We start from the raw sequence: 21034 nt of genomic DNA on the forward strand, positions 1-21034 counted from the left end.
AGAAGCAGGAAGAAAGAAAAAGAGGAACTTTTTGGCAACAGTTGTTATCTTAAAAAAAATAAAAGGCTTGGCACTTGAGCTAACATCTGTTGCCAATCTTCTCTTTTTTAAAATTTTCTTCTTTTTCTCCCCAAAGCCCCCCGGTACATAGTTGTATATTCTAGTTATAGGTCCTTCTAGTTGTGCTGTGTGGGACACCACCTCAGCATGGCCTGATGAGCAAGCGGTGCCATGTCCGTGCCCTGGATCCGAACCAGCGAAACCCTGAGCTGCCAAAGCGGGACAGGAGAACTTAACCACTTGGCCACAGGGCTGGGTCCAGACCACGTGTTTAAACATATTCTCTCTTTCTCTGTCACACACACACGCACAGAAAAAAAGACCGTAAAGAAAAGTGTCAAAATGTTAACTGATTGTCCCGAAGCGGTAAGGTTATGATTCTCTCTTTTTTTGGTCCTCTTTTATATGTTCTTAATGTTCGATGCCGAGCATATATTACTTTTAAAATTAGAAGAGGAATAGAGACATTTTACACCCCGTGCTGTCCGGGAGGGGCCTGGCCTTTAGAAAGGGAAGGTCTGTACCTCCCAACGAGTTGCAAGTCGCCATCGGTGAGATGCTGAGCTGCTCTGTGTGATGTTTGCATCCGCAAAGTGGGCGTGAGAGTGTGTGCCTCAACAGGTTGCTGTGAGCACCAATTTTTATAGATTAAAATACACACTGTCAATTATTTCAAAAGCAAAAGGGGAGCCCTGCGAGATGCTGTGTATCTTCGCATGGAGGTGCATGACCAGGCAGATGTCCCTCTGGGGGGCAGCTCTTTCCAAGCCCCCGTGGGCCCTGGTTAATTCTCTCTCCTTCTTCACAGCTGCCCATGATGGGAGGAGCCTTCATGGACTCGCCCAATGAGGACTTCAGCACCGAGTACTCCCTCTTTAACTCCTCCACCAACGTCCATGCAGCCTCCAACGGCCCAGGCCAGCCGGAGGAGCCTCCGCGGTCCTCCAACGACGCCGTCTTGCTCTGGATTGCCATCATAGCGACGCTGGGGAACATTGTGGTGGTGGGGGTGGTGTACGCCTTCACCTTCTGAGGGACAGAGTGCCCTGGAGCTCCAGGACGGCTCACCCTATGCTGGGCTCACAGCGGGGCGAGGCGTCCCACGGGCACCATCGCTCTTGGCCTTTGGCTGTGCCCACGTTCTAGAACCAGGCGCAGCGACTATGCGTCCGGAATTTCCCCAGGCAGCCCTGGTTTCAAATATTCCATGCTGTGGTCAAGCTGATCCAGAAAACATGGGAGCATGGGCTTCCAGCCCCCGGAGGCGTGACGGGGCAAAGTCTTCAAGGAACAGACTGGAGAATTCTTGAAACTCCATTCCAAGAACTTGAGACCAGAAGGCGCAGCCAGTTAGGTTTAAAATACAGACATGGTTGGACGATGCATTGCTGGCAGTAAATAATCACTTATGTGTCTTGTTTTTATGCAGACTTATCACACCTGGCGTGTGGGGTGCCGGGGCAGGAGCAGCCCTCCAAACTTCAGTGTTCCCACCCCAATCTTGCTTTCCCACGCAGCCCCCTGAAATATTGATGGCCGTCACTTGAATGGCCATTGATGGTTCCTAGTTTGACTTGGAAAGGGCACCTTGTCACCAGAACCTGACTCCTTATGAGACCCCAAATGATCAGGAAACCCAAAGATGGCGTGATGGCTGGTGCTGCAGAGGGACTTCCGGCTGCTGGCGGTGGTGGTTTTTATCTGCTGGATGGACTTTCTCTTTTTAAAAAGAGAAGACGCATTTAAGAATCAGATCTGCCAGGCAGTTCGCTCTCCAGACCACCCATGGGAAGGTGGTCTTCTCTGAGAGAACACAGCCTTCTACAGCGGAAGAAGGCTCCCGTCCGCCTAATCGTTTGAGGGATGGGAGTGGAAGGGGCGTGGTTTGCCTGTGGTCACACAGCAAGTTGATGGAGGGGTCGATTGGAAGGGACGTGTCCTGACTCTCAGCTCGGAGTGAAGGGCTCTCTCCGTCCAGCTAAGTGCTCCCCTGAGCCGATTCTTGCCTACCCGGCTGCCTCAGGGAGAATATCCAGAGGGTCTTGAAGCTGTGTGCAAGGTGGGTGGGGCGTCCAGACAGCTGCATTTTAAACTGGGTTTGGCTTCCGTGCTCTCTTGCAGTTGAGAACGTGCTCTGTCCAAGTCAGTTTCAATATAAAGTCAGTGTCTGGGGGCCTGGCTAACAGGGGCCCCCAGATGAAGACCAGAGTGGGAAGGGGTGTGCCCGGGGAGCCGTATGGGAAGGGCTCACTCTTCTTCCGTCCTTAGGAAAGCTCATTGCACAGTACCCCCTTCCCAAGCAGCTCCCTGCGCCCAGACGAGTGGGTGGAGCTCAGCCACGGGCTCGCTCTCCTGCAGGCCAGGTGTGGCTCTCTCCCTGCGTTCTCTCTGAATTGTAGGAAAGAAAAGTAAATGGCATAGACCTCCCCTCTCTGGTTGAGAAACTTAAAAGACAGATTCAGAAGCCCTGGTGCATGTTTGGAGACAATTGCAAAAAGGCTGAATTTGTCCCTGTGGCCTCAGGAGAAATGAGTGTCTTGATGACATGCGAAGGGACATCTCAATTGTCCAGAGGCAGCCACTCATCTCTGGGAGGTGGCGCTGAGCTGCCGTGATAACAGGATTACCAGCCAACCTCCAGACAGCGCCGGCTGACTGCCGCCAGCTCTTAATGGCCACATCTGTCACTGAAGCCAGGCATCCACCCACCAATGCTTCAGCTCAAGTGGAGGTCGTGAGCACAGAGATGGAGAAGGAATGAGGGATCTTCTGCCTGGACTCCTTCTGGAATCACTGACGGGGCCCTGCTCTCTGCAGGACCAGCCCGGAGGCTGGGCTGGGTAGTCAGCCATTGCGTGCACATCTTCCCAGCCGCTTCTCCAGCAAACTGCTCTCCGTCGAGCCCTGGTGTCTGCCCCGTGAGCAAGGTCTTTCTTAGACAGCTGTCTTCATGAGAAAACCCAAGAAGGGAGGTCCAGAGCCAGGGTAAGGAGACAAGGCCATACTTGGTGTCTTCATGGGCGTCACCCGGTGTCTTCATGGGCGTCACCCCAGCCCACATACTCTCTGATTCTTCACCTTCTGACCCCACCTCCCCCGGGGAGCCTGCAGCCTTGTAGAGGCAGGTGGCAGCTGCCTGTTCCCAAATGGCCTGTCGAGATGCGGTGGGAGGGAGGGTTCTGTTTGCTGTGATGAGGGGAGGAGAGAAAAGGATGGCTCTAGCTCTGAGGAGGCCCCCGCCTCCCATGGCAGCCCTGGTGGGCCCCAAGTTGGCTGGGTACCTCTGAACACAGAGATGTCCCCCATGAAGTTTTCTTTTTTTTACCCCTGACGTAAATGTCAATTGAATTCAACTTTTAAGCCTTTCCTCTTTTCGGTGTCTGGGCCATAGATGGTCAGAAGCTTTAGGGACCGTCTTGTCCAAACTCTTCACCATACATAGCACAGTGACTTGCTCAGGGTCACTCCACCTCAATCACCTATTGTGTTTTTACCTATTTTTTTTCCACCGTCGCTCGGATAACAATGAGGATAGATGTGCACGCTAGATTTCCAGCCAAAGAGTGTGCTGCACCCTCCCTCCTGCCTCAGTTGGGGTTCTGTCTTGGATGTCAGGTAAAGGACAAGAGCTCTGACATCATTGCCTGAGTATTGTGTTCAAGCCCTGTGCTAGATTCACACGCATATGTTTAATCCTTATGTTACATTACAGCATCATTGCTCCAATACACAGATAAGGAACCAGAAGCGCAGAGGAATGAAGTAACCTGCCCAAGGCCACACAGCATGAAAGTGACAAGCTGGGATTTGAACCCAAATCTTCCAGCTCTAAAGTTAGGCCTTCAGTGGCTGGATAGAACCTCTGGGCACATTTAAACCAGGCCCTGGGTCTACAGAAGCCATTTCCCAGGGTCCCACGTCATGGTGTAGCCTGGGCCAGCTCTGGCTTCCACAGATGGAAATCTGACCATCCTCGAATGAGGCACAGCCATCCCCCTGCCCAGGGCCCTCTCTCTGCCCAGGCTTCAGGGGTAGTGGTTCCTGTCCCCTGCCCACCTCTTTAAAGTTAAGCACAAGTCTCTTTGTATGGCCAGAGAAGTTCCCAGAGACCAGCTGTCTCGGGAGCCATGGAAAAGGGCCCCGGTTTAGACCTGGAGCCCCAGAGGGACCCACACGAGGAGTGAGGCTCCTGCAGCAGGAATTGCTGAGGAGTGTCGTGGGACGGTCCGTGTTGCAGGTTGGGCCCCAGCCTGAGCCTCCAGGCTCTCCCGAGCTGGGGTTGGGGGCGGGGGATGGATCCTCCTCTCTTGGACCAAGCCTGGGGCTCCCGTTCTGGCTTCTCCTGGATGAGGCCGGCCCCAGAGCCCACCTTGACTTGTCGAGTCAGTGCTGAGGACGGAGGGCTGCCTCTTTCAGTAGCCGCTCCTCAGAGAAAGAGTCCTGCATTTGCTGGAATGTTGTCTGTGCTTGCCCTTCCTCGTGCCCCCCCCATTTCCCCTCTGCGAGCCGTCAGTGTCCCACACCTCTGTGTGTTTGCGTGTGGGACACTTCCCTAAGCAGAGCACCACCTGCTTTATGAGGCTGGAGTCACCGTCGCTGGAGCCTTGAAGGAGAGGACACTTTAGCAGGCATGTCCTAAGGGGTTCTGCCCCCGTAGGGTTCTGGGCAAGGTGATGGTTCTGTCAGTGCCTGCCATGTCACTGCTGTCCCTCTGCTTTTCAAGGAGGTGTCCCTCTGCTTTTCAAGGAGGTCAAGAGGCAAATGAGACTCCTCTGCCCCTCTCTACCCCCTAGAGAGACGATTCCATCTCTTTTCAGGAATCCCCCAGGATCCCAGGGAGGGCAGACGAGTATCACTCGGCTGGAGCAGCAACAGGCCATTTTCCAGCCGGTTCTAAATGGACGGGTTGGATGTGTTGGAACCCCTGCCTGGAGATGAGAGACTTGGCCGGCGTCTGCTCTGCTCCCTGATTCCTTGCAGACAAATGGCACTTTCCTTCTTCAGGAGCGTGACCTCCCTTCATTATTAGTGGTGATATTATTAATAATTATTATTCTTACTGCTGCCGTTTGTTGCGCATCTTCCTTGTGCTGTGCACTCTGTTCGTATCTCATTTGCTTCTCAAATCACCCCTTGGCAGCAGGAGTGAGGGTGTAGAAAAGTGCACATTAATTATCGTCCCATTTTTCTGTTGAGAAAACTGAGGCTGGGCCATGCGCCCGAGAACCCACAGCTGAGGAGCTGTGATTCGGGTCCAGCTCTGTTGGCTCTACGGGCTGGAGAGTTACCCTACATCTCCCAGCACCATGCCCTCTGTGATGAGCCTTCTGGAATGGTCCATCCCGGGCCGGGGCTCTGAGGCTGAAGCTGTTTGGGTCCTGGAGAGCGAATTTCAAGTGTGTGTCCTGGGGAGGGATGGGCAGCCATGCACACGTATTGAGCAGTCTCGGAACCCCAGCAGTGAGAGGCTTCAGAGAGCATCCGATCGGGACTAATTTGGGAGAGGGCAGCCGAGGCCACAGGGTAAATAGTGGAGAGCTAACATTCAGGAGGTGGGAGGTAGCGGGGGACAAAACAATGCTAGCCGTAGTGATAGAAGAAGAGGGAAGATTCCCCCAGAGCGAGAACTGGTAACTAGCAGGAGCATAATTAAATGGTCAGAAGTACACAAAATTGCGTAAATTTTGGAATATGTCTGCATTGTTTGTTCTGAGTCACTGTAAAAGTCAAGTTTTTATCAAGCTGGAAAATGAAAGCAGAGAAAGCCCTGAAGAGGCTGGACAACCTGCACAGTTGCTGGGACGTCTCCTGCACCTACTTTTTGACCACGGTGGCGACTGGCACCCACCCAGACCGCTCCATCCAAATGGTTGGTGAGGCCCATCGCCTTCTTCTGGGGCCTTTGTGCTGACTTCCCGCCTCCCGGGAGGAGGTTTGAGACCCTTCAGCCTTGGGGATGACTCTGGACGGATATACAAGGCATGATGCAGGGAATTCGTTTGCGGCGGCTGCTGGGGGCGTCCAGAGCCCTCATCCCTCACCAAGCCCCCATCCACGTGGCTGAGCAGCCACCAGCAGCCCCAGTGTCTGACTCACCAGCCGTCTTTCTCCCAACATCTTAACATTCCCGGAGAGTCACCACGTTTGCACTTCGAAGCATTATCCCCACAATCCAGTTGGTTCTGATCAGAGCTCAGTAAATTGGCAGGATGGGGCTTCCAAGCAAGCACTTGAGGAAACTGAGTCTCAGGAGTGTGGGAGAGTTGCCAGGTCAGGCTGGTCAGCAGGAGAGTGGGGTCTGAAGCCCAGGGCATCTATCTACAATGTCTCTGAACCACTAGGCCTGTGGTTCTCAACTGGGGGCAGCTTTGTCCCCCAGGGGACCTTTGGCAACGTCTGGAGACAGTTTTGGTTGTCAGAACTTGCGGAGGTGTTCCACTGGCATCTAGTGGATAGAGGCCAGCGATGCTGCTCAACAGCCCCTCTCAACCAAGAATTAGCCACCGAAGTGCCACGGTGCCAAGGTTGGGAAACGTGGCACTGGGCCGTACTATCTCTGATTCCGTAACTATGGGTCCCTTCCAAAGCCCCGCTTTTCCCCATTTGTGAGTGATTGAATAAATCCAAGCTCTTCTGAGCTACAGCAGTGATCGTGGGTGCCGCCTCAAGTTCGCATCATCCTGGCCGTGATGTGGGAATCTGGGCCGTGACCTGGAATCCAGCAAGTCTTGGAAAGCCACGTGACTCTCCGTTCCCTCCGTCTGGGGCTTTCGTGGGGAATCTCAGTCCCGATGGAGAGAACCCTACAAAGTGGATGGGAGGGTGGGGCGGAGCTTGTCGCATGCTCCTCCTCCCAGGAACTGTGCGTCTCTGGGACCTTCAGGGGCCTGGCCTCTCGCCACTGCCTCGGAGGTGGACCATTTGGGGAAAAGCTTAGAAGGGAAGAAGGCTGCTTAACAGCCTTGGGGAAACCTCCATCTCCTATTTCTGACCTTCCCGCGGCCGCACCCTGTCTCCCCGGTTGAAGGCGCACCAACGCTCTTTCTACTATTTAACGTTTTACAGAAACCTTATTCTCGTAACTAGCCGCCCTCCAGATACCAGTTCACGCCGCCGAGAGAATCGGAAACGTTTCTGTCTTATGATGTTTTCATAATCAACTTGTAAATGTAGGTAGTTTACTTAATAAAAAGGTATTTTAACTATTCTTGTAGTTCTTTGCTACTCAAGCCCCCTGGTTTCCTGATGGGATCGCTAACTTTTACTACAGTGAAAAGGCTATTTCTTAACAGTAGGGTTCCAGTGTGCTCTTTTGATTAAAAATATCTAACCTTAATGGATGTGAAAATGTGGCTGTGGAATTGTGCCCCTCTGACTCTTCGCACTGTTGTTGTTTTTGTCATTTTCTATTATGATAATTAAAAAAAAGAACAAAAACATTAACTCGTAAGTGTCTGAATCCACCCTTTGCTTTATCTAAAGGAGACTGCTCATCTTTGCCAGGCTCAGCTCCAGCATCACCTCCCTTCTCCTGCTCCTTCTGCACCACCCCAGGCAGGATGACGGGACCCCCTCCTGCCCTTGACCCCTCCCGAGCTCCCCGTCACCACACCTGTAGCAAATCACACAAGCTCCGTTCACTTACCCATCAGTTTCCCCACCCTCTGAGAGCAAAGTTTATCTTGTTCAACTTTTTATCCCGTGCCCCTAGCACCGTGCCTGGCTCACAGTAAACACCCAGCGGGCATTCGGGGAATGAGTGAATAGTATCTGAAAGACCAGCCCAGTCAAGATGACAAGGGACGGTGATAGAGTTTATTCATTCATTATACGCAGTTATAGTTTTATTCATTTATGTAGTTATATAGTATAATTTATATAGTTATAACTTTATAGTTATAAACTATATCGTTTTATAGAATAAAACTCTATGCAGTTGTAGTTTTATTCATTCATTAACTGATAGCAGCAGACAGCACTTACTGGGTGTTCTGTGCCGTCTGAGCTCTCCGTGTGTGTTAACCCACTTGCTCTCCTCAACAGCTGTATGAAGCAGCTGCTGCTGTTACCCTGTTTTTACAAGTGAGGAAACCGAGGCTTGGAGAGGTTTCCTGCCCAAGGCCGTGTAGCTGGTGGGCAGCAGAGCCAAGACTGGCATCCAGGACTGCCTGAGTCCGTATTCCACTGGCTTCCCTCCGCAAGGTGCCCCCTCCGCAGCTGTGGGGCACCAACTATGTGGGAGGCCCTGTGCCAGGAGCAGGGACCTGGGACAAGTGAGCAGCTCGTGCCCTGGAGCACATATGTGAGGAGGAGAGAAGCGTGATGATAGGGGGCGAAGCGTCGGGTTCCACACGAGGGTCCCTTCCAAAGGGTCCAGATCGGGCTGCAAAAGAGATCCGCCCTGGTGGCTGGAACCCATGAGGCAGGAATGCTGAAAGGGATTGATTAGGTCAATGGCTTATGTGATAGTTGACAGCTAGCGTGAGCTTAAACCCAAAGCTCTGGGCCCCAGCTTCGAGCCTGGTCATCCTAAATGGCAGGAGCTCTGCCTCCGGGGCAGGAGCAGGGGCAGGGACAGGTATGCCAGTCAGAAGATTCTTGGGTCAAGCATCAAGGGTTTAAGACCAAGAAGCCTTGGGCTGCAGAGGTGCCCCCTAACAACAGCCTTGGATGGTTCTCTGTCAGGCAGGAAGACCCTGGAGCCTCAGGGTCTCCAGAGCAGGGGTCATTCCGTGCTGGACAGATAATACAGCCAATATCAGGTCCAGCTACCTAATTTGTGGGACCTGATGTAAAATGAAAATGTGGGACTCATTGAGTTATGAAGAATTTCAAGATGGCGGCTGCAGGGCATTAAACCAAGTGTGGGGCCCTTCTGGGTACCAGCCCTGTGCAGCCTTGCCGGTCACATGCCCACGAAGCTGGCCCTGGCCACCGCTGCTCTGAGCTCGGCAGCCAGGGGACGACGGGCAGATTCACACAGTCCACACCACGCCATGCAGTCTTCTCTTAGGAGGCCCCTCAGGCAATTCATGCTGTTTGTGGAAGATGCAGAAAGGGCCAGAAAATGTTCCCATTCCTATGTGCAAGTTCCTGTTGCATTGTGACTCTGCAGCTCTGTCATCCCATCCAGAGGTGGAGACTGCCCCCCAACATCTGACTCTGGGCTGGCCTGCGTCCACAAGGGGGTTTGGTGGGACTGACATTGGGCCAGGCCTGGGCCTAGGCCTCAGGGAGACCTGCAGCTTTCTCTCAACGACTTTTGAACCCTGCCTTGGCTAGCCTGCTGGATGAGGAGAGCCCAGGGCCTGGCTACCCGCTGTCCCAGCCAACAGTCTGCCAACTGCCCTGCAGGTAAGTGAGCCGAGGAACGGAGAGAGCCAAGAAAAAGAAGGTGTTCCACAATGTTAAGGTCTGTACGAGGTTCCCTAGGCAGCAAGTAAAGCCAAATAGACCACTGAGGGCTGCCTGGAGGAAGCAAGACTCAATCGAGCATAGAATGTGGAGAAGCAGGTACACAGCCAGCGGGTACATGAGGGCTGGGGGGCGTGGGAGGACAGGCTGGAACCTGGAGGTGACGGCAGTAATGGGGATAAGGCTGATAATGGTATAAAACCAGCTTGAAGGGGCCTTGAATCTCAGGGTGGGGAGCCATGGTGGGCAATGTACCCAAGCAGGGCTGGTCCTCAGAGGGGGAGGAGGCACAGTGTCTGGAACAGGGAGGCAGCAAGGAAGCTGGGAAGTTACTCCCAATTTTGCTTCTCAAACCTGCCCCTCTGGCTCTCTTCCCAGCGCCTCCACCCTCCCCACAGCTTGGGCCAATAACCCTGGGTCTTCCTCCCCATCGTGCAGCATGCAAAGATGGCAGATGTATTCACACAGCCCACCCCGATGTTCTCCAGACTGAAGAGCATCATTTTGAAATAACAAAACTAGCAGCCAGATTTTTCAAGAAAAGATGATAACAGCCACAATCCAATGCTGCTGTATTTACATTTTAAGATGCTACAGCCAGGCCAGCCCACACCAAAAATGCCCCCCGCTCCCCACCAGCACCCTCCCTGCTAGCAGTTTCATGAAATTTTTGGTTTCACAAACTTGGCTTGTAAATACCTATGTTTGCATTCTATTTGCTGCCATTCAGCCTTGATATTTTAATGGTCTGAAATGTGTTTCCTGGAGCAGAATGTCAATGTGCAGTATTGGGCCTGTAAAGAGAGAATCATTGAGGGCCAGCTCCAGTGGCCTGGTAGTTAAGTTCAGCATGCTCCACTTCAGGGATCCTGGTCTAGTTCCTGGGTGTGGACCTACCCACCACTTGTCGGTGGCCATGCTGTGGCGGCATCCCACATATAAAATAGAGGAAGATTGGCACAGATGTTAGCTCAGGACGAATCTTCCTCAGCAAAAAAAGAAAAGAAATAATCGTTCAAACAACCACAGCTCTTCACTTTTGTCCAGGAGCTGGTTGCATTGTGAGTTGGTGGGGTGGGCAGGCTCCCCTCTCCTGGACAAGCCTGCCCGGCCCACTAGTGCACTCCCTGAGGGCAAGGCCCCTTTTGGCTCACCCTTGTGTCCCCCACAATGCCCAAGCCAGACGTGGCATAGCATCATACTTCCACACAAAGGGGTGAGTAAATAAACGAGAGGAGCTGGGATGCTGGCCATTCGCTGCATCACCTCCAGGAACCGTCTGAGCCCACGGGGCGGGGGGAAGAGGGGAGGGAGGGGAGGGACAGGTCACCAGGACGGTCGTGGTCTCCCAGGGATTCAGGGAGCCGGCCTGTCCACAGAGCTCCAAAGGCCACCGTCGCCGGTGATTTTCTGTTTGGCCGGGCAGACCGCTAATTGCTCAGGTTCCTGCAGAGTGCTGGCCTAAGCAGGGCAGCAGAAATGGCGCCGTGATTAATATTTATACAAGCCAGGCTGCTGGGGCCTTTTCTGCAAACTGCTCAAATGACATTAACTGCCACGGTAACCGGCCCTTGGAGGGGCTGCCTTCAGGGTTTGCAGAGCATTTTCCAATCCAGCCTGATCCTCTGGGCAGGCGCTCAGGAGTCGACCCCTCTCGGCCAACCTCCGCCCGCCCCTCGCGCTCCCCTGCCCCATGCCACCTGTCTGGGCTGGGCTCGTAGACTCGTGGGATAAACAGGGCAGGGCCCCTATTCCCTGTCTTGAGTGGGGAGTTGGGGGGGGGTGGGGTGCAAATGATCCAGCTGAAGACAAAAGGGTGTAGGTGTGACAGTGGGAAGGCTGGGAGTAGGGAGTATGGAGGGAGTGCAGCCAGAGGAAGACCTCCCAACCAGGCTGGCACCCCAGGGCAGAGACGACGTCTCCATGTTTTAGAAAAGAAAACTGAAGCTCGTGTCCTCGCTCATTCAGTAATCTGATCGAGCACCTGCTGTGTGCCAGGCACTGTTCTAGAGCCTGGGGGTGCAGACGTGAACAAAACAAAGTGTATCTGTCACCCTCTGATGACAATGTAGACAAGAAGCCAAGAAAGAAATAGTTAAACAACGTGATATCTGCGACATAAGAAGAAATGTATAATAGTGTCCATTGCTAACAATACTGTATCATATACTTAAAATTTGCTAACAGGGTACATCTTATGTTAAGTGTTCTTACAACAACAACAACAAGAATAGTAGTAGTAATGATAGTAAGAAAAGGATGGAGGAAACTTTGGGAGGCGTGGATTTGTCTGTGGCCCTCATGCTGGTGATGGTTTCACAGGTACATTCGTATCCCCAAACTCACTGAGTTGTATACATTACATACGTACTGCTTTTTACATGTCAATCATACCTCTATAAAGTGATTTTAAAAAAAAGAAAAAGAAGTACACATTTGGTCTCTGCCCCCGGTCTCTCACGCAGGGCTCCTGAGACACTTGGAATTTCCTGGGCGACAGGAGCATCCTTTGTTCTAATGAGTGACTCTTCTCGGGCTCCCAGGTGGCTTCTGGATGGGAGCCCGTCACTGGAAAGACCAAGCCGTGATTAGAAGCATGGAACTTTCAGCCCCGCCCCATCCTCCAGGTGGGCGAGAGGGGCTGGAGACTGAGCAAGTGTTCAGTTAACCTACGTGACGAAGGCTCCATAAAAGTCCCTAAACCACAGGGTCCGGAGAACTTCCAGGTTGGTGAACACACACATCCACCTGCCAGGAGGGTGGCGCCCCCCCAAACTCGACGGGGACGCAAGCTTCTGAACTCGGGGCCCTGTCAGACCCCGCCCTGCTCTCCCCTTCATCTGGCTGTTAATCCGTAGCCTTCAGGATTTCCTTTATAATCAACTGACAAACGTACGTCAAGTGTTCCCCTGAGTTCTGCGAACCGTTCTAGCAAATCATGGAATCGTTGCCTTGTCCCCTGGTCTCTGAGGGCCCCAGGCATTGCCCCACGGAGTCCCACCGCCTAGGACCTGACCCTGGTATTGGCCTGTGTGACTGGCATCCCTTTGGGTCCTGCCCCCAAAGAATGAGAACGTACCAGATGGGCTCCCTCGGTTTTTTCTGTAGTAGTCGAGTCGGGGGGCAGCCCCTATACCGTCCCGTGTAAGTTTCGTTGCTTTGGGGAGGCAAACGTCACCAACACACGCCCAGCACTGTGTAGTGTATGGACTTCTCTGACGTACGCTTTCTAATTTGATCTGAGAATTTGGTCCCCTGCGGTGCTCTGCCCAGATCCCCTCCGAGGGCTTTCAGGTTTTCACTTGCTCCGCCCCACCTACCATATATTTTTGCCTCCAACTGTGACCCCTGCAAACAGCCCGCAGGCCACAGGAGCAGCAGCTCTGCCCACGTGGAAGGAGCAGCCAGAAACACGCGGGGTCGCTCCCCTCCCCACCCTGGGCCTTAGCCGGTGACTGGTGCTGCTTTGCCCGGTGGGCCGTGGCTCACATTCCAGAGCCCCCCGCAGCGTTGGGCTGACGCTGCCCTCTGCCAGACTTTGCCAGACACGGCCGCCCTTGCTTTGCTCCCTGCCTGTCCCTGTCCTGCCCCCCTAACTTCCCCTGCTATCCCCAGAACCACTTCCCTTATAAATCGCTCACACATGAACCTTGTCTCGGGTCTGTTTCTGGGGAGCACATCTAGAGCAGTCGCCCTCACTGTCCTGAGAACTAGGTTCTTTCATCTCCATTTTATAGATGGAGAAGCTGAAGCTCAGAGAGGTTAGGTGACTTGTCCAATGGCACACAGCCAGTGAGTGACAAGGGGGTTTCAAACTCAGTTCTTCTACACCCCACAACCTAAGCTTCCCCCTCCTCCATTCATTGATTAGATGCCCAAGGTTGCCACCAGCAATCTGTCTTCATAAGCTAGACTTTAGTGTGCTCTCTCCCATCAGTCACACCATGGTGGGTGCTGCTTTGGGTCTGCCTGGCGCTGGCTGACCCCCAGCCTCATGTTCAGGGTCAGTGCCTCAGGGAGCTGCCTGCAGCCCGCAGTCATCACGGAACACTGCCATCAGCATCCCCAGTTCGAGTTTCATCCCCCCCTCACTTTAACCTTGTCCGTCATTTTTCTTGCTTTGTGTGTCAGTAGTGGAGATCCCAGAATGGAAGCCGTCATCTGTCCATCTCTGATAGCCCTGAGAAGGATCAAGATGGTGCGGGAATTACAGGCCCGCTTGCCATAGGGTCTGAGCACAGTTGTGACTGCTTCCCAGCCAACAGATGCTCAACACAAACGTCAGCATTGAAAGCTCATCCGTAGCTGTGTCTTACAGATACAAACGAATGTTCAGTGAGCATGCATTCTGTCGCACTGTTCCCTGCGATTAATTAGCCACGGACTCGACATATGTCAGGTGCACGTATTATTTCTAAAAACCACAAACCAGGTATGATAAATTATCACTATAGCTGTGGACTTGTTAATTTTACTACACTCTTTTGTTATGTTCGTGTAGGGAAGTCACGAGGATTATAAATTCAATTTGAGTGAAGTTTAAAACCATATCTTTTATGACAAAAGGCCTTTAACTTAAGGTGGCCGAAGCACTTGATATGAAATATTTGCCGTAAGGAGAATTATGAGTTTTCTTTTTCTCATATTAAAAGTTACTTAATAAAGATTTCTTGCCTTTAACTTGAAAAAGACAAGAAACTCTTTTTTTTTTTTAAACTTTTTGCACAAATGCTTAGAATTGACTTCTTTTTTTTTTTTTTTTAAAGATTTTATTTTTTTCTTTTTCTCCCCAAAGCCCCCCGGTACATAGTTGTATATTCTTCATTGTGGGTCCTTCTAGTTGTGGCATGTGGGACGCTGCCTCAGCGTGGTCTGATGAGCAGTGCCATGTCCGCGCCCAGGATTCGAACCAACGAAACACTGGGCCGCCTGCAGCGGAGCGCGCGAACTTAACCACTCGGCCACGGGGCCAGCCCTGACAAGAAACTCTTTACAAAGCCACTTAGACAGATTTCCTTATGTGCATTTAAGACTTCCCGTGTGCTTAGGGTTTTTTTGTTTCAAGTGGGAGAGAGGAGAGGCGGCCAGGAGCCTATTTTGTGAATATGGAAATGAAAATGCAGCGTGATGGATCCCAGGTCAGCTGTGGGCACGTGAGTATGTGAGGACCCCGTGTTAATTCCAGCGGGGGCATCAGGCGAAGCCAGGTCAGAGGTGGAATAGCTGGTGGGCCACTTGGATGCACGGTAGTGACAGCCAGGCTCTTGCACCCCTTGGCCTGGAGGAGCGAGGGGAGGGGAGTCCTGTTGAGTTGGGGCTGCCTTCAGAGGAGCCGTTGGAAAGAGCCACGACTACCTCTGCCGCCTCCCCAACCTTCGGTCCCCTCCTACAGGAAGGAGTGTGTATGTCTGTGCCTGTGCTGACCCGTGTTAACTCTCACTTTTCAAGTCTCTGGAAACCCATTCAAAATCCTGCCTTGCTCAGAAAACTCCAGGTGTCCAATTAAACTGTTTAATTTTTTAAAGCATCTTCCGCTCATACCCAGGTGGTTTTTGTTTGGTTTTTTTTTGGTGAGGAAGATTGGCCCTGAGCTAACATCAGTTGCCTATCCTCCTCTTTTTGCTTGAGGAAGATTGTCACTGAGCCAACATCTGTGGTAGTCTTCCTCTATTTTATATGTGGGACGTCACCATAGCATGGCTCAATGAGTGGTGTGTAGGTACACACCCAGGATCTGAACCCGTGAACCCCAGGACACCAGAGCGGAGCAGGCAAACTTAACCACTACACCCTGGCCCACCCCTCCTGTGTGTTTAATTTATTCCCAAAAATTGCCCCCAGAGGGCAGCACGGCTTGAGGGCCCAAAGTCAGCTGGAAAACACAGCAAGCCAGGACCAGCAGGGGGCAGTATAATGTCAGGAATGTGAACAGGCCAAGGTGGCCCGCCGGTCACCGTGGGTTCCAGGCCCATCTCCGCCGTTTCCTGGGTAGGACCTGTGTGACCAGCACCGACTGCAGGAAGCTCCGGCAGAAGATCTGGGACGGCATCTTTCAGTAGATGATGTTCCCACCCAGGGAGCAGCCCTAAACCATGGGGGAAATCCATCAAACGCCCTTGTGTGTGCCCAGACCCCGCCCCATGAAACAAACATCAAGTCGACACTAAAGCTGGGTCCAAACTGGTGGGTGCTGGCCAAACCCAGCCCGCAAACCTCTTCTGATGGGCCTGGTCGTGGCTCTGTTTGTCTGAATGAAGTTCTTTATTGAAGCATGACATAGACAGGAAAACGCACGTAGCACATGCCTACAGTTCCATGAATTTTCACAAAGTCATCACCCCCATAAATCACGGACTCAGGTCGACAAACCAAACGTTTTCGCTCATCTAGTAACCTCTTCAGCCTGCACAATCTTGTAAATTTCGTTTTAATTAGTTGCCAACAACAACAGCAATAGAAAATCTGGATTTCTGACCCAAGGGGAAGGGCCACACACAGTGGCTGCCTGCCCACGGCGCTGGGAGAGCTGGGGCTGGCCGCTCTCTAAAGGAAGTGTGCCCTTATCAGTTCATGACAGGCCGGGAGAAAGGGCTCCCTGCCCTGGGCCCCACGCTTTAAAGGGTCCCTCCCTGTCCTCTTCTGCATGCCCCTTCCTGTAGGGCAAGGAGGCCAAGAGGCCAGGAGGACGTGTCCATCTGGATCCTCTGTTCCCCCTTCCAGACTGCACTTCAGTGCTCGGGACCCCAGAACTCTGTGCCTTCCTCTGGGCCTAGGCGGTTCGTACATCTGCTTGCTGACAGCCGTGGGTGTCTGCACCCTTAGGCCCCAGGGCAGTACCAAGAACAGCTGTTTGCAAAACACGGAGAGGGGCATTTGATGGAGCTCAGACGTGCGGGCTCTTTGGGGCAGAAGGGGGGGCCAGGCCCCAGGCCGGAGCTTACTCTCCCTGGGGAACCCATTCCAGCCCAGAACCCCACAGAGTCTGTATTCATCAGGGTTCTCTAGAGAAACGGAACCAAGAGGCTATAGATAGGTGGAAAAGAAAGACTTATCTTCAGGAATGGGTTCATGCTGTTGTGGGGCCCGGGTAAATCTACAGGGCAGGCCAGCAGGCTGGAAGTTCAGGTAAGAGTTGATGTTGTGTCCTTAAATTCAAATTCCATGGGGCAGCAGGCTGGAAACTCAGGCAGGGTTTCTAGGCTCCCGTCTGGAGGATTCCTTCCTCTTCTGGGAAGAGCCTACCTTAGTCTTTTTTTCTTATAGCCTTCAGCTGATTAGTCGAGGCCCACCCACGTTATAGAGGACAATGTGCTTTACTCAAAGTCCACTGACTTGAATGTCAGTCCCATCTACAAAATACCTTCACAGCAGCATCAAGACTGGCGTTTGACTGGGCCACCATAGCCTAGCAAGTCGATGCATGAAATTAACCATGATCGAGTCCAGGAAGTTTACAGGCAAATCCAGCCTTCCAGGTTGTTGTAAAGGTATAGTTGTCAAAATAGAAAAATAACGTATTTTTTTCTCAATAATTCATTAGCTGTTACATGACTTTGACACATTCGGACACACTGTATGTGGTCCTCTGTTGGTACAATTGCCCTGGCCCGGCACGTGTTAGCAGCCGCCCTGCTATCACTCCAGACTGTCCAGATTGTCCTGCAGCAGCCGCTTTCAACCCCGCCTTTCTTGCCCGGCCCCTGTAGGCACTGGGTTTGCAGCTCTGGATTTAAAAACACCAGTTTGGAGAGGGGTAGTGAACCCCGTGCCCAGATAGCCGTTCACGATTATTCTTAACAGTCACGTAGATAAGTAATGTGTTATCAGACTCCCACTAGGCTTCTTACAGATAACGTCTCTGATGCTTGGGTCACCATGGTAACGGATGCTTAAGTTGTTTTCCAGGAACTGATGGTGGACCCCTCGTCCAGTCCAGGCCAGTTGAGACCACCCACCTATCAACTGGGCCTGCGAGAATGATAGGTGACCTTTGACCTCGAGGTGAAAATTCTACCTTCAGGTCACACTAATGCCACCATTCTGTGAACGTGAGTCCCGTGAAGAGCTGGGAAGCTCGACTGCGTTTGCACAGAACATCGATTGCCTCCCTCTCCTCACCTCGGTCATCTGTCCTCACACTTCAGACCACCCTGCCCCCTCTCCCATAAACATCCCTCATCCTTATTTTTGAGGAGGTGGATCTGAGACTTGTTCTCTTGTCTCCTTGCTTGGCTGCCTTGTGAAGAAATCCTTTCTCTGCTGTGAAACTCAGCGTCTCGGTGATCGGCATACTGTGCGGCAGGCAGGACGAGCCTGGGTCAGCGCATGAGGGGCGGGTGGACCCAGCAGCCTGCACATTGCTGTCCGACTGGCTGTAGCCCTGCAAAGATGTACCATCTTCCCTAAAAGCCCCACGCATCTCCCTCTTGTGGTGGGTGTTGGGCCAGCCAGGGGAGTGAGGTTATTTGTGACTCCATTTCCCAGGAATAGGATACAGGGATGTCCTACGGCTTCAGTGAGATGATGTCGGCAGCTGGCCTTGCACTCGGCACACACTCGAAGACTGCGGCACGTGTTACCGTCCTGAGGGCTCACCACTCACCAGATCAGCTCAGCCTCCCATTAAAACCAGTCTCTCCTGGTTGGAAGAGTTGGGGCAAGTCCTGTTGTGCCTTGAAGTTGATCAGGGAGCACCCGTCTCTTTGGTCAGTGTCCCAGGGAAGGCCAGGGAAAGGAAAACGCCCACAGAGGCCAACGGGGGCCACCGTCTGTTTTTGTAAATAAAGTTTTGTTGGGACACAGCCCGCCTTTTCATTCACGTCTTGTCTACAGCTGCCTGAGCCCTGCAATAGCATGTGAGCGGTTGCAGCAGACACCACGTGGCTGGCAAAGTCAAAAATGTTTATTATCTGGCCCTTTGTAAAAAAAAAGTTTCCAACCCAGCCCTAGAAGATAAGACTGAGACAGGCCTTCCTGAAGAGCAGTGGGGCCCGCCCGGCTCACCAGACAGGATGCCTCTCCTCCTGGCCTCCTCTTAGCCCCTGGGGGGAAGCTTAGGAGGAGGCAGCTCTGTGCACAGCTGGCACGGGAAGGCGGCCCCATATCCATTTGCTCCCATCTCCCAACTTAACCCCACAGAGCCCGCCCATCAGTGCTTGGTTAAAAGGGAGCATATATGCAGGCACGTCGATGGCCACACATGGCTGCACAGGTTGTCACTACACAGGGGCGTGTAGCCTAGGGGGCATCTGGGGGCTGACGTCCGGCTGTGTGCCCAGCGTGGGCTACCCCTGCCCAGGGAAAAGGGTGCCTGCTCCTAATTCTCATAAAGGGAACTGTGACCCGTACGAGCCAGTGTGGTGGCCCTGGAGGCAGCCTGGGTTTCGATTCCAGTCCTGTCCCGGACCTGAGGCGAGAGACTCAAATTCCCCCAGCTTCAGTTTCCTCATCTGTAGAATGGCAACACGAGTAGCGCTGTGATAGGCTGAAAAAGACCCTCCAAAGAAGTACACGTCCTAACCCATCAGACCTGTGCATGTGCCCCCTTATGTGGCAAAAGGGACTTGGCAGCCATAATTAAGTTAAAGATCTTGAGATGGGGAGATGATCCTGGATTATCCAGATGGCTGAGTATAACCACAGGAGTCCTTGACAGAGAAACAGAGGGTCCGTGCAAGAAGTAAGAGATGTGAAGATGGCAGCAAGAGGTGGCAGTGATGTGAGGAAGGGGCCACGGGCCAAGGAATGCAGGGTGCCTCCAGGAGCTGAAAATGACAAGGAAAAAGACACTCCTCCAGAGCTTCCAGAAGGAACCAGCCCTGCAGACACCTTGACTTTAGCTCCCTAAGGCTGATTTTGGACTTCTGGTTCCAGAACTGTAAGATCATCAATTTGTGCTGTTTTCAGCCACTAAATTTGTGGTCATCTGTCATCGTAGCAATAGGAGACACACAAATCTGTCTCAGTGGTTTTACGGATGCACCGAGACAGAACTTCAAACATCCAGTCTCAAGTACCGTGTGGAGCTCAGTCACGGGAGTGGCTGCCACTCGAATGGACCATGAGGCTTCCTCCCCTCCCTGCCGCTCCTTCTGGCCCCGGGGAGGGCTGCCATTCCAGGAAGCTCCTGGGGAGACGAGGGGTGACCTCTGACCATGTGAGGAAGGGCAGGAGGCCAAAGACAGCCAGATGGCAGAGATTACAGTAATGACATCCCCAGGCCCTCTCCAGAGGCGCCAAACCGTGGGAGGCGGGCCAGGATGGCAGTGAAGTCATCATTTACCCACTGCGCCTTCCGCAATGGGTCTCAAGTGCAGCAAGCAGGCAAAAAGCAAAAGTTGTTTTCAGATTGGTCATCGGTGCCAGCAAGCTGTGTCATTCCCTACAAAAAACCCATGTAGGAACACAGTCACCCCACACACACTTTCCCTCTGCTGGTTCAGCCCCACCGCCTCCCTTCTTCTGTTCTCTGGGCAGCTTTGCCTGATTACCCCCGCCCCAGGGTGACCAACTTGTCCTGATTTGCCAGGGACTTTCCTAGTTTTAGCACTAGAAGCTTCAGGTCCAGGGAAGCTCCCAGATCCTGGGCAAATCAGGAGAGTTGGCCTCCCAACTCAGCCCTCCACACCAAGACGGCCCACCCCACGGTGGCTCCTGCAGCACGCAGGTCCCTCTCTCCCCCAGGACATCCTTGTTTTCCTTGGGTCCTGTGGATGCAGCGGGTTCTGCCCAGCCTCGGGCCCGCCCCACGCTGACCCTCTGCCCAGAGTCTTCTGTCTTCTGGTTCATCACGACCAGCTCTGTTCAGGGGCCCTGACAACCTCGTCTGTGACAAAGCCAACATTGTTGGTGTCCCTGCTCCTGTGTCCCGCTGTCATAGGCCTTAACCTACCTTCTAAGTATATATATTTGTTTGTCTCCCTCACTAGATTTCTGCTTTATTCACCTTGAATCCTCAGTACTCACCACAGTGGCTGACATCTAGTTGGCATTTGATAAATTTCTTTTGAAGAATGGAGGAGAGGAAAGGAGGAAGGGGAGAGGGAGGGAGAAGGAAGGGAAGGAGGGAAGACCCCCAAGGTGTCTGTGTCCTTCAGATTCACAGCCTCCAGGTGACCAATGTCACAAAAACACTCCAAGCAGAAGACAGGCTGTGTGGCGTTCAGCTGGTCTGGATGACGCTGGCCTGGTTGGGTGTGTGGGTCTCACGGCGGAAGAGCACAGCAGAAGAGGTAGTGCTCCCTGTGAGTTTGGGGGACACAGGCTGCCTGCTTTTCAGATCGCTTAGACACAAACCCGTCCTCAAAACTGTCTATACTGGGACTTAGTGCTAGGCACCCTCTATGCATGCACCTGAGCCAGAGCTGCTGGGAAGTCTCCAGACCCGACCTGGACAAGCCTCTGGAGAGTAGTCGGAAAGGCCAGAGCCCATGAGCTTGGATCCTCTGAAGGTGAGCGCCCCACCCTCCTGGACACCCGTCACCCAAACGCCCAAACTTATGCTTCTGCTCCCCCAATCTCTACAAGCACATTACTCTTCATGTCCATGGCAATGACGTGG

At 52.9% G+C, this 21034-nt stretch overlaps 1 protein-coding gene across 1 annotated transcript in view; it reads left to right on the top strand.

Moving 5' to 3' along the window:
• The window catches only part of C25H14orf132 (chromosome 25 C14orf132 homolog), a 41913-nt gene extending 34416 nt beyond the window's left edge, over nt 1–7497 (top strand). The window contains exon 2 of the mRNA XM_008537685.2: nt 869–7497. Within this exon, the coding sequence (XP_008535907.1) occupies nt 869–1093 (225 nt within the window). The 3' untranslated portion in view covers nt 1094–7497. The remainder of the gene's footprint in view (nt 1–868) is intronic.
• Nucleotides 7498–21034: the final 13537 nt, after the last annotated feature.

The sequence above is a fragment of the Equus przewalskii genome, chromosome 25 (assembly GCF_037783145.1).
Source record: "Equus przewalskii isolate Varuska chromosome 25, EquPr2, whole genome shotgun sequence".
Lineage (NCBI taxonomy): Eukaryota > Metazoa > Chordata > Mammalia > Perissodactyla > Equidae > Equus > Equus przewalskii.